At 40.7% G+C, this 17,139-nt stretch overlaps 1 protein-coding gene across 1 annotated transcript; it reads left to right on the top strand.

The window, feature by feature from the left end:
- The first annotated feature begins 394 nt into the window (after positions 1-394).
- Positions 395-16,013, top strand: QNG1 (Q-nucleotide N-glycosylase 1). Its single transcript, XM_037494116.2, has 4 exons — positions 395-942; positions 1,444-1,703; positions 7,353-7,548; positions 14,570-16,013. Exons 1-4 carry the CDS (start codon positions 606-608, stop codon positions 14,800-14,802), a joined length of 1,026 nt encoding a protein of 341 aa, XP_037350013.1. The 5' UTR covers positions 395-605; the 3' UTR covers positions 14,803-16,013.
- Positions 16,014-17,139: the final 1,126 nt, after the last annotated feature.

Raw genomic sequence — 17,139 nt, 5'->3', positions numbered from 1 at the left:
CGGGTGGCAGTCTGGGGTGGTACAGCCCTCTGCCCCGCTGAGCCCCAAGGCTGGCCGCGGCGCACGGACCCGGGTGTGGGGTGTCTCCGAAGGCGTTCGGGGCGGACTTCGCCCTCCAGGGAGGGGAGGGGGGGCTGAAGCCCAGAGAGCCCGCGTTCGGAGTCCTCGAGACCCACCACGGCGGAACCGCAGCGCCCCCTGCCCGCAGAAACTAGGGGCGCAGGGCTAAAATGGCGGAGCCGCGGGTCTCAGAGCGGGCGACCCCCGACCCCCGCAGACGATTTCCCGACCCTCGGAACCGGCCGGAAGCGGGTCCCGTCTCGTCCGGCGGGGGTGGGCGGGGCCGCTCTCCCGGAAGTGCCCGCGGGGTTGGCTGCGCGCGCGGCTTCGCCGAGTCCACGGCGGGAGGGCGCGGGCGGGAGGTCAGGCCTAGCGGCGCTCTCGGTGTTCTAGGCGGGCAGGACCCTGTGAGGGCCGCTCTCCCACGGAAGGCAGGAGGGGGTGTCGGAGGGGACCCCCTGACGTGCACAGCTCGAAGAAGGAAGAGAGTTTTGACTAGCCCGCGGGCGAAGGCTGCTTCTCCCTGGCTCTGAGAGAAGGGCGGGATGGACGGGCTCCTAACTCCCCGGGAGTCCGCAAAATTCATTGCGGAGAACAGTCGGCAGGTGTTCATTGATGGCGGAGGCGTGCGGCGGGTGGCCGAGCTGCTGCTCCCACAGGTGTCGCGCCCGGAGCTGCGCGTGGAGGGCTGGAAGGCCCTGCACGAACTGAACCCCAGGGTGGCCGACGAGGCCGCGATCAACTGGGTATTCGTGGTGGACACGCTCAATTTCTCCTTCTGGTCGGAGCAGGCCGACCACAAATGTTTAGTGGGGTACGGGGGGAAAACGTACAGTGGCTACTGGTCTCTCTGCGCCGCGGTCAACCGAGCCCTGGACGAAGGTTTGTGGCCCTTCAACCGGTTAGAGTCGGCGGGCGGCCTTGCAGGTTTCAGTTTACTGGGAGGTCCCAGGGAGTGTGAGGGAGATGGAATAAAGCACTTATATGGGAACTTGAAGTTCTCCCTTGCCGGTCCCTCTGCTTAGAATGAGGGTGAGAAGCTGACATGTAATCCTATTCAGTGAGAGGTGATCCTAATATATCATTCCTGCAGCTTAAAAGTCAGTCAGTCTTCTAAAGAGCTCCACTTGGAGGACGCCTGAGGTGCAAAGGGACAGATTTCAAGGGCAAAATACGTCAGATTAGCATTGCAATCGTTAGAAAAGAGTGAATAAATACAAGCAAATAGAAAACGGATTCTGCTGATTTTTTTTTTAACGATCCATTTTTAGTGCATCCTTTTAATACGCGTTAGATTTCATATCAATTGCATGGTGTAAAAGCAAGGATCTAATGACTAAGAGAGTTTGACTTTGTTCCTCTGGATTTTGTTTTCTCCCTAAGGCATACCAATAACTAGTGCTTCATACTATGCCACGGTGACTCTGGATCAGGTTCGTCATATACTCCGTTCTGACACAGACGTTGCCATGCCTTTGATAGAGGAGAGGCATCGGATTCTCAATGAAACTGGGAAAATTCTGCTTGAGAAGTTTGAAGGCTCTTTTCTTAATTGTGTCCGGAAAAGTGAAAAAAGTGCACAGAAGCTATTGCACCTGGTAGTTGAAAACTTTCCTTCATACAGAGATGTGACTCATTTTGAGGTGAGTTGCTGCTCTTGGGGATTGTAGAATTTTTAATCCTCTTTTTTTCTTTTTTATTTCCAGAACTGTGTTTGAGAATAAAAACTTTAGAAGTTCGTTCCCTATGGACAGGGGACAGTAAAAAAAAAATTTATGTTTCAAAGACATTACTTTAGTAAGTCTTCCTATTAAAGTGTCCTTTTTTGTAGTTTTGTCCTTTTTCTCTGTCCTTTTACAGTTTCAAACCTAAAAAAAGACCTACAAAAAATTCATTGCATGAAAGTCAGCTCAATTCTCTACTAAAACGTATTTTCTGCAGAGTTCTAATCATGTGTACTATGTTTCTTTTTCATACACAATGTAGGTTAGCAGTGATTTTTGCTTTATGCTACAAAAATGTTAATAGATATCTTTTTAAAATGGTGAACATTTTGTATACCTTCCCAGTATGTACCTGGATTTTACTTTAAAAACATTTTTTAGAATCCTTTGTCACTATATATTTTAACTGTGATAAAATTGGAAGCAACTTCAGAGAAATCACATAATAAAAATATATTGAATAAGTTAATACATTAATTGAAATTTTATACCAGTCCTTTTGTAATCACACACAGTTCAACAACTAAAACTAACAATGTTTAAGTTAATTTTTGTGTTTACAAGGTGATTGTGCATACAGTATTGTTTGATCCACAAAACAGCTCTGTGGCCTGAGTACTGGAACACTATTGTCCTGTTTGCAGACTAGGAACCAAAGTCTGAAAGAAAGATTTAACATTTTACTGTAGGTCATTTTGTCAAGAAATAGCCAACATTTAGATTTTAATATGAAAGGAGAGATGTCTGATTATGTAGATTACGATTATTTTAATTGCAAGTGACACAGTGCCACACAACTAGAAAAAATCATAAGCAGAAAGAATTTTTGGATGGGTATCAGGAATACTTGGATCAGTAACACAGTGCCATCAGGATTCAGTCTTTCTTCTTTGCTTTTTTTGGCTCCATTTTTCTCTTACTGCAGACTTACTTTCTCCACCAGTTTTGTATCTTTTGCTTGAGACTCTTTCAGTTCCCTTTCTAAAACTCCTGGGCAAGAACATGACTGAGCATGGATTATGACCAAGTGTGCTTATGGAGTAGGGATGGGGCAGAGACAGTTCTTAGAAAAGAGGCCCTTGACTGTTGTTGAATTTTTAAATGTGTGCCAGAATATAAATTAACTTTAAGGCTGCTATATCCTTGGACGGAAATTAGTATCTGAAACATTTCCCATGATTGCACATTTTTCTCAAATTCATTTTTAGAGAAAAATCCCAAAGTGTTACAAAAATCATACTTAAGGGAGGCTGAAATGGATAACGGGGCATTTATGTGGTGGTGCATGGAAACTAAACTTTTAATGGTGATAATGATATAGTGTATACAGATGCGAAATAATAATGCTATACACTGTACACTGAAAAAAAAACTTAACATATTCTTAAAGGAGTGTTATACTTTTTTCCTTTACTTTTCTTATGAGGTTATCATTAGTGTTACCCAAATGCACTTTATGTCTGTAACCCCTATATCATCTAACATAATACTGGGTAACATGTTATTGACATAATATTAGCATACATAATGGGTGCTCAGTGCTTTGATTATTCAATTATTGTATTTCCATTTAAAAGACACATAAATAATGGAAGTAGCACTTGGTACAGTTAATTCCAAATCTGGAGGAATTCTAATGAAACTTTGGAGCAGCTTTTGAAATCTAGAACATATTAAAATGAAATATATCTTCTAATTCATATTGTAAATCTTTCTAACTGCAAAACTAGAATATATTAATTATAGAATTTGGGAAGTATAGGAAAACAGTTTCTATTCTACCAGGAGGTAACTGCTGTTGACAGCTTGATCTTTTTCTCTGTGTGGATGTATTTTGTGTGTGTGTGTGTGTGTGTATGTACATATGGAGAATTAGGACCATGCTATAAAACACTTTTAGAATTTAACAAATTATGAATACTTTGCAATAAATATTCTTTCACAGAACAGTTGGTTTTTTTCATAGTGCTGTATTTTGACAGTGTTCCACTGTATGGATGTGCAATCCTTTAATTATTTATCCAAGCTATTTTACCACAATAATTGTGTTTGGTACACAGTTTTGTTTTTTAAATTGAATTTTTTTGCCTTGTTTTATGTGATTATAAATAATACTGCTTAATAATTTAACATCCACAACTATTTTTTTTTTAATGGATTCCTGTTAGTGGAGTTGCTGAGTCACAGCATGGCCAGAATTTTCAGTCTTCTAATGCATAAAAATGGACTGTTCTCCAGAAAGATGGCAACAAAGATGATTAACAGCAGCAAATGAGAGTGCCTTTTTTCTAACCCTTCATAACATGGTTATGATACAGGTTACTATATTTTTTTATTTTTTGATAAGTTGCATAAAATAGTGAAAAAAATTATTTAAGATTTATTTTCTTATACAAGAACCGGGGTATAGGCCAGAGGCGCAGGAGGGTGAGCAAGATTCACCAGAGACAGAGTGGGGAGCAGAACCAACAGATCTATTGAAATACACTACTGAGGGGAGCAGTGGGCAAGACAGGAGAGGTCTGCCACGCCATGTGGGTATCTCCCTGGCTGGCCGGGAATTGAATCTGCACTGCAGAGGCTGTGGACGGCTCCACAGTGCTGCGCTCAACTCACTCTGCCACTGGGGAGGCCCAAAAATTATTTTTAATATGTACTTATTCACTGAGATTGTCATTCAGTTTTAGACATTTATAAACAAATGAATAAAGTGAGAAAATATTATTTTAGACTGATTTATATTAGTGATCTACCAATCTGACTGTGGCCTAAAATGAGTGATGAAGCTTTAAAATACAAATATAATTCCAAAATGCTAACCTCAAAGCTTTTGATCAATAGATAAAAGAAGGAGGGCTATTTTTTTTTTTAAACTCTGCAACTGACTCTGATTTAGAGTATGAGTCTAAATCAGCTAAACTTTTATGAGTCCTAATAAATCAGCTTCTGAAGGCTATTGTATCTGATATATTGATAAATGTACATCATAAACATACATATCAATATCTGACATACTGATGAATATACATGGAAAACATGAGCTTTTTTGGTACTTTTATCAATAACATTTTATGTTACTCTTAAGCATTTATAATTCTGATTTGTTCATGGTAAATTTGTTGAAGAAAATCAGCTTAAGGGTAGAGGTTTTCTTTGATAATTATTTTATAAAGGTAGTATTTTGAAATTTTTTTTTCCACAAAGCAATATTATGAAACATAGAAGTTGTTATTTTGGGATTTACTTGTATTTTCAGTGATACCAGTTAGTATTTTAAAGACATAAAATTTGATTACTAAAATCATTTGCATGTAAAACTACATAAGCATATGAAGAAAATGTTTTATATGTTTTGAATTTACTTTGATTCCTCACTTGAATCTTATTATAAATATTTTTCATTTTAAGGGTATTATAATTTTGTACTAATTGGCTACCATGGAAACAATGGTCATGATGTGACAATTTATGTTTTGTTAGATACTAGATTTTGTTATATACTTCAGGTTTTTCCAGTTTCCTCTGTGAATCTTTTTTTTTTTTTTAAAGATTTATTTATTTATACAAGAGCTGGGGTCCAGGCCAGAGGCACAGGAAGGTGAGAGGATTCACCAGAGACAGAGTGGGGAGTAGAATAGGCAGACGGACCGAAATACACTGCTGAGGGGAGCAGCGGGCAAGAAAAGAGAGGTCTGCTGTGCCATGTGGGTATCTCCCAGGCCAGCTGGGACTTGAACCTGTGTTGCACAGTCTGTGGACAGCTTCATAGCGCTGCGCTCAACCCACTGCGCCACCAGGGAGGCCCTGCTCTGTGAATTTTATTAAAAGTACCAGATAGGGGGCCTCCCTGATAGTGAAGGGGTTAAGTCTCAGCACTATGAAGCTATCAGCAGCCACTGGAGTTTTATCCCCAGCCAGGGAGCTAACCCACATGGTGTGGCAGACCTCTCCTATCTCAACCGCTGCTCCTCTCAGCAGTGTATTTCAGTAGATCTGCCTGTTCTGCTCCCCACTCTGTCTCTGGTGAATCCTCTAACCCCTCGCACCTCTGGTCTAAAACCCAGGTCTTTTTTTTTTTTTTTTAAGATTGATTTATTTATGTATACAAGAACTGGGATACAGGGCAGAGACGGGGGGTGAGAGGATTCACCAGAGACAGAGTGGGGAACAGAACAGGCGGATCTACTGAAATACTGCTGAGGGGAGCAATGGGCGAGCCAGGAGAGGTCTACTGCGCCATGTGAGTTTCTCCCTGGCTGGCTGGGGATCGAACTCGTACTGCAGTGGCTGCAGTCAGCTTCATAGGTTACGTCTTAACCCCTTGCGCCACCCGGGAGGCCCAATGTTTGGTTAAATTTCTTTCGTTCATATGTAATGTAATTGATTAGCTTGTTACATGGACTTCATAATTGAATTTGACTATTTCTACAAATAGTAGACTTGATAAACTCTGTTAGTCAGTTATGTTTTTATCCTTGAAATAAATTAATCATTTTACCTGAAAGGAAAGTTAAAAAATGAATGCTGTGATTCTCTTTAGAGATGAGTCTATTGTTTTTTCCTCTTCTCCTGCAGAGATTAGTTTAATGGTGATTATTTTCTTCTTTATACTCTTCTGTATTTTATACAATTAATGTGAATTATGTTACAATCAGGAAAACACACACATATTTTAATTTAATAAACTCTCTAAAGGAAAAATATCTGGCCACCACAAGTAATAAGCAATGGGTTACAGTGATACAGAAGTATGTGTATGAAATAATGCCATTGGGAAAAAACTCAAAATACCATGATTCTGTAAATTGTATTTTATTTATTTGTGTATTAAAAAAATGTATATACACTTCTTTTTTGTACAATGTATGCTTTCTCCTCTCAGGTGTAGTCCCCATATAATTCCCACCACCAGTTCACCCATGCACCATCACCATAGTCCCTTGTGCTCTTCCCTCCTGCTCTGATCCGTCTCCCTACCCATCCTCTGCAGTGTCTCTGATTTATAGTTGCTTGTTAAGTTTGTTTTTTAATTTATTATATATAAATTGTATTTTATATGCCTTAAAAATACAGGAAGTGGGCCTCCCCGGTGGCGCAGCGGTTGAGCGCTGGGTTGCGAAGCTGCCCGCAGCCTCTGCGGCGCCGGTTCGATCCCCGGCTGCTCCCCGGCCACCGGAGGAGAATCCCACATGGTGCGCAGACCTCTCCTGCTGCCCGCTGCTCCCCTCAGCAGTGTACTTCGGTCCTTCTGCCTGCTCTGCTCCCCACTCTGGCTCTGGTGAATTCTCTCACCCTCCCGCGCTTCTGACTGTACCCAGTGCATGTATAAACAAAACAAACAAACAAATAAAATAAAAAACAAAAAAACAAAAAAAATGCCTCTATAAAAAAAAAATACAGGAAGTAAGTCTGGAGTGATAAAGATAACTGAATAGCCATTAGAACTTCCTTTTTTCCTGTAAAAGGTTTTAAATTCTTACCAATTGAGTAATGTAATGTGCTTTTTTTTTATAGCATGCACAAAACTCAAATCACACAGGTAACATTTATATTCTCTTCATTCATCAGGGGAAAAGAGTTTCCTTTTACAAACGGGCCCAAATCCTTGTGGCGGATACATGGAGTGTATTAGAGGGAAAAGGAGATGGCTGCTTTAAGGACATCTCCAGTATCACCATGTTTGCTGACTATAGAGTACCTCAGATTCTTGCTCACCTGGGAGCTCTGAAATACTCTGAGGAACTGCTGGAGAAACTTCACAAAGGTTTGCCATTCAAATTGTCATTCTTTGTTGTACTATCAATTATTAAGTCCCTGTCTAGTTTCTTTCACCAAAGGTCTCCTTTGTTTAGAAAGCACTATTTGTTGGTAAAAGCATATGGAAAGAAAAATGCAAGAGCAATTCAGCTATAGAGAAAATTGCCTTTTATTTTTATTTTTTTTGCTGTAGTATATGGATATGGTGGGAAATTACACATATGGACATTATAATTTCAGAACCTCATAATAAATAAAATGAAACCTAAATCTATGTTAAATGAAGGTGTGCAACACTGAGAGAGTCCATCAGGTATAGCATTTGAATTGTGTTAAACAGAAGAATACACTGCACTGTGGCCTAAAAGGGGAGCTGAGAGGTAATATGTGCTGGATTTTAAATTACAAGTTTCTAAGACATGCCCCTGGGTTGTCTTACACAAGTCACTTTTCATTATTACATTCAGATTATTGCCCCTCAAGAGTGGAAACCTTATTATAATATATGAGTATAGATAGTTATGTTCGTGTGGAAATTAACTTTTTGTTTTTTTAAACATTTCTTTGCATAAGAAAAATAATTACATTGCATGCTTTTCATGTTAATTTCTGGAGTGCCTTATTTTCAGCTTTTTCTTTTTTTAAAAAAGAAGGAAGTTGTTTTCATTGAATTTTCTCTTGTGAAATAATCATTCAAAATAAGAATAACACCTAGGGCATCTCTGGTGGTGCAAGGGGTTAATTAAGTCTCAGCACTCTGAAGCTATCCACAGCCACTGCAGCACAAGTTCAATCTCCGGCCAGGGAGCTACCCACCTGGTGCAGCAGACCTCTCCTGTCTTGCCTGCTGCTTCCCTCAGCAGTGTATTTCAGTCAGTCTGCCTGTTCTGTTCCCCACTCTGTCGCTGGTAAATCCTCTCATCCCTCCCTCCCCACCTCTGCCTTATACCCCAGTTCTTGTATACATAAATAAATCTTTAAAAAAGAAAAACAAAATAAGAATAACACAGAATAAAAAGTACCATTATTTCTATGATTGCTTCTACCAGGTCTCTATGCTGCCTTGGGTAATCCATTTTGTCCCTATTTCCTGACTTGAAAAATAACAAACTATTTTATGTTTTAGTACTCATGTCGGGTATTAATTGTTGTATGTCTTTTTAAAATATTTTTTTGGTTAAAGTAACATTGGTTTATATCATTGTACATGACTCTGAAATAAAGGATCCTGCCTCTTCAAATGTGTGTTACCACACCACACCCACTGCCAAGGCTCCAAAGGGACAACAGTTAGCAGTCATATATATATATATATATAATAAATGTATATTTAGCCATATTCAGCTGATCCTTTTTTTTCTTAAATATTTATTTATTTATACAAGCACTGGGTACAGTCAGAAGCACGGGAGGGTACAGTCAGAAGCACGAGAGAATTCACCAGAGCTAGAGCGGGGAGCAGCACAGGCAGAAGGACCAAAGTACACGAGGTCTGCGCGCCATGTGGGACCCTCCTCCCGTGGCCAGGTAGCAGCCGGGGATAGGTCTGCGCGCCATGTGGGACCCTCCTCCCGTGGCCAGGGAGCAGCCGGGGATCGAACTGGCGCTGCAGAGGCTGTGGTCAGTTTCGCAACCCAGCGCTTAACCGCTGCGCCACTGGGGAGGCCCCTCAGCTGATCCTTTTTTTTGGCTAATATATACACTGCTCATTTCTTTCTTTCTTTCTTTTTTTTTTAAAGATTTATTTATTTATGCATACAAGAACTGGGGTACAGGCCAGAGGTGCGGGGGGTGATTCACCAGAGATGGAGTGGGGAACAGGCGGATTGACTAAAATATACTGCTGAGGGGAGCAGTGGGCAAGTCAGGAGAGGTCTACTGCGCCATGTGGCTGCTCCCTGGCCAGGGATCGAACTGCTGCAGCAGCTGCGGATAGTTCCATAGGTTGTGTCTTAACCCCTTGCACCACCAAGGAGGCCCTACACTGCTCATTTCTATCTCTAATCATTTTTTTGCCTGGTATCCTTCACCCAAATCTTTTTTTTTTTTTTAACTCACATCCTATATATATCTGCTAAGGCTTATCTAAAATGCTACCTCTTCCAAATAGCTTTTCCTGACTGTTCATGATTTGTCCATTTCCTCCTGAATTTTTATAGCACGTAATTGTCTCTGCCACTGTGAGAAAAATCCTGGTAAGAAAGGATCCTCTAGTATATTTATAGAGTTGTCTGAATTTTCTTTTTCCATTCATTCAATGGCAGCGGCTTTTTCCCAGATGTCCAATTGCAGCTGTTAACTGCCTCCATTTATGTCCAGCTTCTAAAAATGGCATTCTGCCATTCTTTTTTTTTTTAAAGATTTATTTATTATTTATGCATACAAGAACTGGGGTACAGGCCAGAGGTGCGGGGGATGAGAGGATTCACCAGAGACAGAGTGGGGAACAGAACAGGCAGACTGACTGAAATACACTGCTGAAGAGAGCAGCGGGCGAGCCAGGAGAGGTCTGCTGTGCCATGTGGGTAGCTCCCTGGCCGAGGATTGAACTCGTGCTGCAGTGGCTGCGGATCGCTTCATAGGTTGCGTCTTAACCCCTTGCGCCACCAGGGAGGTCCTGCATTCTGCCATTCTTAGCTAGTTTTACATAGGGTGAGGAAATTCCTTTGCCTCTTAGTTTATTTAAGTAAAATTGCCACCCCCACCCCACCACAAAAATACTTTACTAGTAAACTAAAGGAGACACAAAAACTATAAATCTAAAGCAGCATATATATATATATATATATATATATATATATATATTTTGTTTGTTTGTTTGTTTGTTTTGTTTGTGGGACCCTCACCGGCGGCCGGGGAACGAACCGGCGCTGCAGAGGCTACAGGCAGCCTCGCAGGCCAGCATTCAACCGCTGCGCCACCAGGGAAAGCCCTTTTTATATATATATATATATATATATATATATATATATATATATATATATAAATTATATATATAATTTATTATATATATTTATATATAATTTATTATATATATTATGTATATAAATTATATATATAATTTATTTTTTTAAGAATTTTTTTTTTTAATAGAGGCATGTTTTATTTATTTGTTTGTTTGTTTGTTTGTTTGTTTTGTTTATACATGCACTGGGCACAGTCAGAAGCGCGGGAGGGTGAGAGAACTCCCCAGAGCCAGAGCGGGGAGCAGAGCAGGCAGAAGGACCGAAGTACACTGCAGAGGGGAACAGCGGGCGGCAGGAGAGGTCTGCATGCCATTTGGGACCCTCCTCCGGTGGCCGGGGAGCAGCCGGGGATCGAACAGGCGCCGCAGAGGCCACGGGCAGCCTCGCAACCCAGCGCTCAACCGCTGCGCCACCAGGGAGGCCCTATATATATATTTTAAATAAATGTCCTATGTGATTTCTGAAATCAGGTTGGCATATTTAGATGAGTTAAAACCTTTATTAACTGGCTTCCAAAAATACTTCTTCCAAACACGAGGCTGTACTACACTTATATTCCTTTCCCTTTCCCCTCTTCAGGGATATTTTGGGAATAGCTCTTGGAGGGCCTACCCAGGTTTCTCTCCACTTTATTTATATTTTGGAATTTTAGTGGACATTTATCCCAAATCCTTGACATAAGAAATTGGTTTAGTTTGTTGCATATTGAATATCCTGAGATAACTTTTTGTTTTTGCTTCTTCATGCTTTCTTTTTTAGCTGTCACCATTGTCAGTATGCTTGTAGGATATTAACATATTCCCCTTAATTTTTTAACTCATCTGCTCATTAAAGGCATATTCCTTAGCCTTTAATAAAAGACTGATGGGCATCCCTGGTGGTGCAAGGGCTTAAGTCTTGGCACTGTCAAGCTATCAGCAGCCACTGCATCATGAGTTCGATTCTTGGCCAGGGAGCTAACCCACATCATGGGGCAGCAGACCTCTCCTGTCTCGCCTGCTGCTCCCCTCAGCAGTGTATTTTAGTCAGTCCGTCTGTTCTACTTCCCACTCTGTCTCTGGTGAATTCTGTCACCCTTCCACACCTCTGGCCTACACCCCAGCTCTTGTATGCATAAATAAATAAAATAAATCTTTAAAAAAAACAACAACAAAATACTGACAATGTAGTATTACTAATGTAGATTTTCGCTGTGATTCTAAGGCTGACTTTTGGGCCCAATCTTCTCTGACTCTAATCTATGTTTGTTAGTCCTCTCATTTGGTTTCAGTCTTTTTGTTTCAAATTCCATGCTCTATTCCATTATGTAAGTTGCTGTCTTAATTTTATTTGTTTCTTAAGGCTAACATAAGGAATTATCATAAACTGGGTGGCTGAAAAGCCACAGAAATTTATTCTCTCACAGTTCTGGTGACTAGAATCTGAAAGCAAGGTGTTGGCAGGACCATGCTCCCTTTGGAGGGTCTTGGGAAGAATCCTTCCTTTCTTCTTTGTAGCTTCTGGTGGTTCCTTGCCTTAAGCAAATCCTTGCCTTATAGCTGCATCACCCCATCCTTCTCTAACTATGGCTGTGTGTCTCTTCTGTCTCTCTTTGCACCTTCGCCTTTTCTTATGATGATACTAGTTATGGATTTTAAGGCCCACTCTAATCTAATGTGACTATTTCTTAGTTTGATTATGTCTGCAAAGGTCCATATTTACAAATAATGTCACATTCACAAGTCCTAGCAATTAGGATTTGAATGTATCTTTTTGAGGGACACAGTTCAACACTATAGATATTTATTGCTGTGTAACAAGTTAAAGGCTAAAATTTAAAGGCTTAAAGCAAATATTTATGATCTTACAGTTTTTATGGGTCAGGAATCTAGGTGCTGCTTGACTGGTGTCTCTGGCTCAGGGTGGCCATCAAGGTGTCAGTGGGGGCAGTGGTCTCAGCTAATGACTCTACTTGAGTGGTAATAAATGCTCCCAAGGTCACTGTTGTAGTTAACTTGGTTATTCTGGCAAGTTTGGAGGCATTGATTGACAAAAGAACTAGAGGATTTGCATGCTAACTTCTGGGGCAAAGTAAGAAGATGGAGGGATATGGTGTCTAGTGTCTGTTCTTTCACCTGCCTAAGTGACCAGTGGCCTAGCGCTAGGGAGAGGTGGATGAGAGTACCTGTGGGACTGGGGCATTTCAGTGGATCATAGGGCCTCTTTGTTACAGTGAGGTTCTAAGTAGGTTGGTATACTTGTTGGTCTGAGGCCAAGTATAACCAGCAAATGTGTTTTGCTTGGCCCCCACAGGACTTTAAGCAACTTTTAAGTAGTTATCAACACTTGACAATTAGAATATTTTACATGAAAATCAAACTTTGACTTCTCTTACAAAAATAGAGAAATATGGGGACCTTGGGTCTACCTTTATAAAGGGCAGCTCATAATGCTTTAGCTCACCACAGTTTGCATCTGCCTGATCATTTATAGGCAATTGAGTTGATGAGCCCATCTTGTCTTAATGGCAAAGCACAGTCGGTGCCCACTTTGTAGAACCAGATATATCCTAGAGATGCGCACCAAATAGACTGTGGGTCCTACAGGGGCTCTCAGCTCCATATTTAGGCAGCGCTGACTAAAGGATCCTAATCCAAAGAAAGATCATGGAACTCCTTGCTCAAGTTAACCACTTGATTTCCTAGGTTCTCCCTGATGCACTTAGGGTTTGTCCAAGACAATGTTCAGTTTTCAAGTGGGGAAGGAGGTACTGATTATTTGAGCCCCCAGGAGTCCTCCAAATTTGCATTGACATATTCTATTCTGGTATCAAACCTAATTTTAAATCCTTTGAAGAATAATTTAAAAGTTTTTTTAGCCTCCCGGTGGCGCAGCGGGTTGAGCACGGTGCTGTGAAGCTGTCCACAGTCTCTGCAGCATGGGTTCAATTACCAGCTGGCCAGGGAGCAACCCACATGGCGCCGCAGATCTCTCCTGCCTTGCCTTCTGCTCCCCTCAGCAGTGTCTTCGGTCAGCTGCTTGTTCTGCTCCCCGCTCTGTTTCTGGTGAATTCTCTCATCCTCCCTTGCCTCTGGCCTGTACCCCAGTTCTTATATAAATAAATAACTTTTTTTTTTTTAAAATTTGTACAAGCACTGGGTACAGTCAGAAGCGCGGGAGGGTCAGAGAATTCACCAGAGCCAGAGTGGGGAGCAGAACAGGCAGACTGATGAAATATACTGCTGAGGGGAACAGCGGGTGCGGCAGGAGAGGTCTGTCACACCATGTGGGACCCTTGCCGGCAGCCAGGGATCGAACCGGTGCTGCAGAGGGGCTTCGCAGCCCAGCGCTCAACCGCTGTGCCACCAGGGGAGGCCCATAAATAAATAAATCTTTAAAAAAAAAAGACTTGGGAAAAAAATGAAAGTTTTTACTATTGTATAAATTTATGGTTACCACATATTCATTTATTGGGGCGTTAGTATATTTAAGGTGCTATGTTATGTCTTAGGGTGATTGAAACAAATAACCAGACAGGATCCCTGCCCTTATGAAATTCAGCTTGCAATTGGGATTTAAAGCCTGAGTTTAGGGCCTCCCCAGTGGCGCAGCGGTTGAGCGCTGGGTTGCGAAGCTGCCCGCAGCCTCTGCGGCACCGGTTCGATCCCTGGCTGCTCCCCGGCCACTGGAGGAGGGTCCCACATGGCGCGCAGACCTCTCCTGCCGCCCGCTGCTCCCCTCAGCAGTGTACTTCAGTCCTTCTGCCTGCTCTGCTCCCCGCTCTAGCTCTGGTGAATTCTCTCACCCTCCCGCGCTTCTGACTATACCCAGTGCTTGTATAAATAAATAAATAAATCTTAAAAAAAAAAAAAAGAAATAATGTAGACCCAAATTCATAAAAAAATAAAAAAAAATAAAAAAAAATAAAGCCTGAGTTTAGAAATGGTTTAAAAAAAAAGTGTAGTATAAGGCTTATAATTTTAAAATGAATACTATTTAAATACTTTTGTTCTGCAGTAAAGTTATGAGTAGATTTTATATCACTGGCTCTTAATGTTTCTTGCTCTTTTTTTCCTTTTGCAGGGGAAATGCTCTCCTATGGAAGTAAGCCAGAGGTGGAAATCAGAGGGTGCTCACTTTGGTGTGTTGAGCTAATCCGGGATTGTCTTCTTGAGCTTATTGAGAAAAAAGGTGAAAAACCTGGTGAAGAGATCAATTCCATTCTTCTTGATTATTACTTATGGGACTATGCACGTGATCATAGGGAAGATATGAAAGAAATTCCATTTCATCGCACACGTTGCATATATTATTGACCCAAAATGTAAACTGATCCAAAGAAAACCCTTTGCATTTTTTTCATACAGTAATTAATTTTTGTACAGTACTTGATTTCTCCCCTTAGGTATAGTTGCCGTAATTATCATACCATCATATCACCCATGATCCATTATCACAATCCCTGTGCTCTTCTGTGCCCTGATTTGGTCCCCCTCCTGTGCTGTTTGCCTGATATCTGTGGTCAGCTTGAAAGTTTTGTCTTTTCTCCTGTCCCTTTGTTTGGTTTCTCTAGATGCAACATGTAAGTGAAAACATCTGGTATTTTCTTTCTTCTTCTGGCTCGCTTCGCTTAGAATAATTCTTTCTAGCTCCATCCATGTCGCTGCATATGGCATGAGTTTATCTTTTTTGATTACTCATTAGTGTTTCACTGTGTATATATACCACATCTTGATCCAGGGCATTTATGTTGTTTTCATATCTTAGTTATTGTAAATTATGCTGCTGTAATCATAGGAGTGCAGGTTTCCTTTCAAATTAGTGTTTTTTGTATCTTTTGGGTATATTCCTAGGAGTGGAATCAATGGATCATATGGTGGATTCACTTTTAGTGTTCTGAGGAACCTACACACAGTTTTCCTTAGTGGCTGGGCCAATTTGCATTCCCACCAACATTGTAAGAACCTCTCTGCATTTTTATATCACATAATCATTTATACAGTTTTGCTTTGCTGTTAAGAGGTTACAAGAACAAGAAAATTTTTGGTGGAACAAGAAAATTTTGGAGGAACAAGAAAATAGATTACTCACACGCATTTAAAAGTTTTTTTCCCAACATATCATTGTGTATCTCTAACTTTATTCTTTGGCTGCTTGTTTACTTTTAACTTGAGTGATTTAAGTCTCAGATTACTTAAAATCAATCATGCCTTATGTGATTAGCCTTAAGTATATTTTATCCATTCAGTTGGTATATTGCAGGGTGTAGGAATTTTCTACATACCTTACTCTTTTAATATAAAAGGGGGGGGGCAAGGCTTTTATTATATGAATGCTGTTACTTTTGTAAAAATCATGACAACTTGCTTTAAATTTTTTATTAGTAGTGATAGTTTCATACATGATGATTTTCAATTTAGGGTATCTGTTTAGTGCTTATTTTTCAGAGTAACTACAATGAAATTGAATAAATTAAAAACCTTTCTTAAACTTGAGTGGATTATTTAATTAAAACAATGTACCAATATAAAATATAATGGTTGTTTATTAATTTTTTTAAAGATTTATTTATTTATTCATATAAGAGCTGGGATATAGGCCAGAGGTACAGGGAGGTAAGAGGATTCACCAGAGACAAAGTAGGGAGCAGAACAGGCAGATCTGTTGAAACACACTGCTGAGGGGAGCAGCAGGCAAGACAGGAGAGTTTGCTGCACATGTGGGTCAGCCCCCTGACCAGGCATTGAACTTGTGCTGCAGTGCCTGTGGGTAGCTTGATAGTGCTGAGACTTAACTCCTTGTGCTACCAGGGAGGCCCTGTTTATTAATTATTGAGGTAGCATGTTTTATCTGTTTTTTAAATATTTTTTTATGTCATTATTTACTTTTGTACAATATTTGATTTCTCTCCTCATGTAGTCCCCATAATTCTCCCACCACCGGGGCACCATGACCATCATCATAGTCCCTTGTGTCCTCCCCTCCCCTGTTTTAACCCCGTTCTTTCTCCCCCTTCCTGAGGTAACATATTTTATGTCACTATATGTTTTAGGAGTAAAGGTTCATAACAAATTATCATATATAATTTTAAAAGGTTTATAAAAATTTGATTATTTTACATTGCACACTCCTCATTACCCACCAAGTACTCACCTCCGGCCTCATTCCCACCTTCCTTCTAATAGAATCTTGACTTTAATATTTACTTTGTTGACTTTCTGTGAATCGGAAAAAGACCTTCTTTCCCTAAGCTCTTTACTGCCATCTGCTGGAAGTTGTCATGATAACCTTACAAATGACAACTGTGACTCTGAATGGGATCCTCTGGAGTTGTGCCATCATAAATAGTGATCCTGTATCTGCAAATGTGACTCATGGGAAAGTGATCCTCTCCGCAGTTCCAGAGGTAGATCTGAGTTAATATGAATGGTTTATTTTAGTCATGATAATCCTCTCTGCCTGTGATTGCTTTAGTAATGGGTATATATATTTGAGTGTCACTTAACAGGCATGTTATAAGAAATGTGTCATTAGGCAATTCTGTCATTATGTAAATGTCAGAGTATAAGTACACAGACCTAGACGGTATCACCTACTGTACATCTGGCCTATATGAATAGCCCGTGGGGACCAACATTCTATATGCAGTCTGT

The sequence above is a fragment of the Talpa occidentalis genome, unplaced genomic scaffold (genome assembly GCF_014898055.3).
Source record: "Talpa occidentalis isolate TD23 unplaced genomic scaffold, MPIMG_talOcc4v2.1 talOcc4.7, whole genome shotgun sequence".
Taxonomy (NCBI): Eukaryota; Metazoa; Chordata; class Mammalia; order Eulipotyphla; family Talpidae; genus Talpa; species Talpa occidentalis.
Note: the sequence above shows the minus strand (reverse complement) of the source record. Positions and strands in the feature narration are given on the sequence as shown.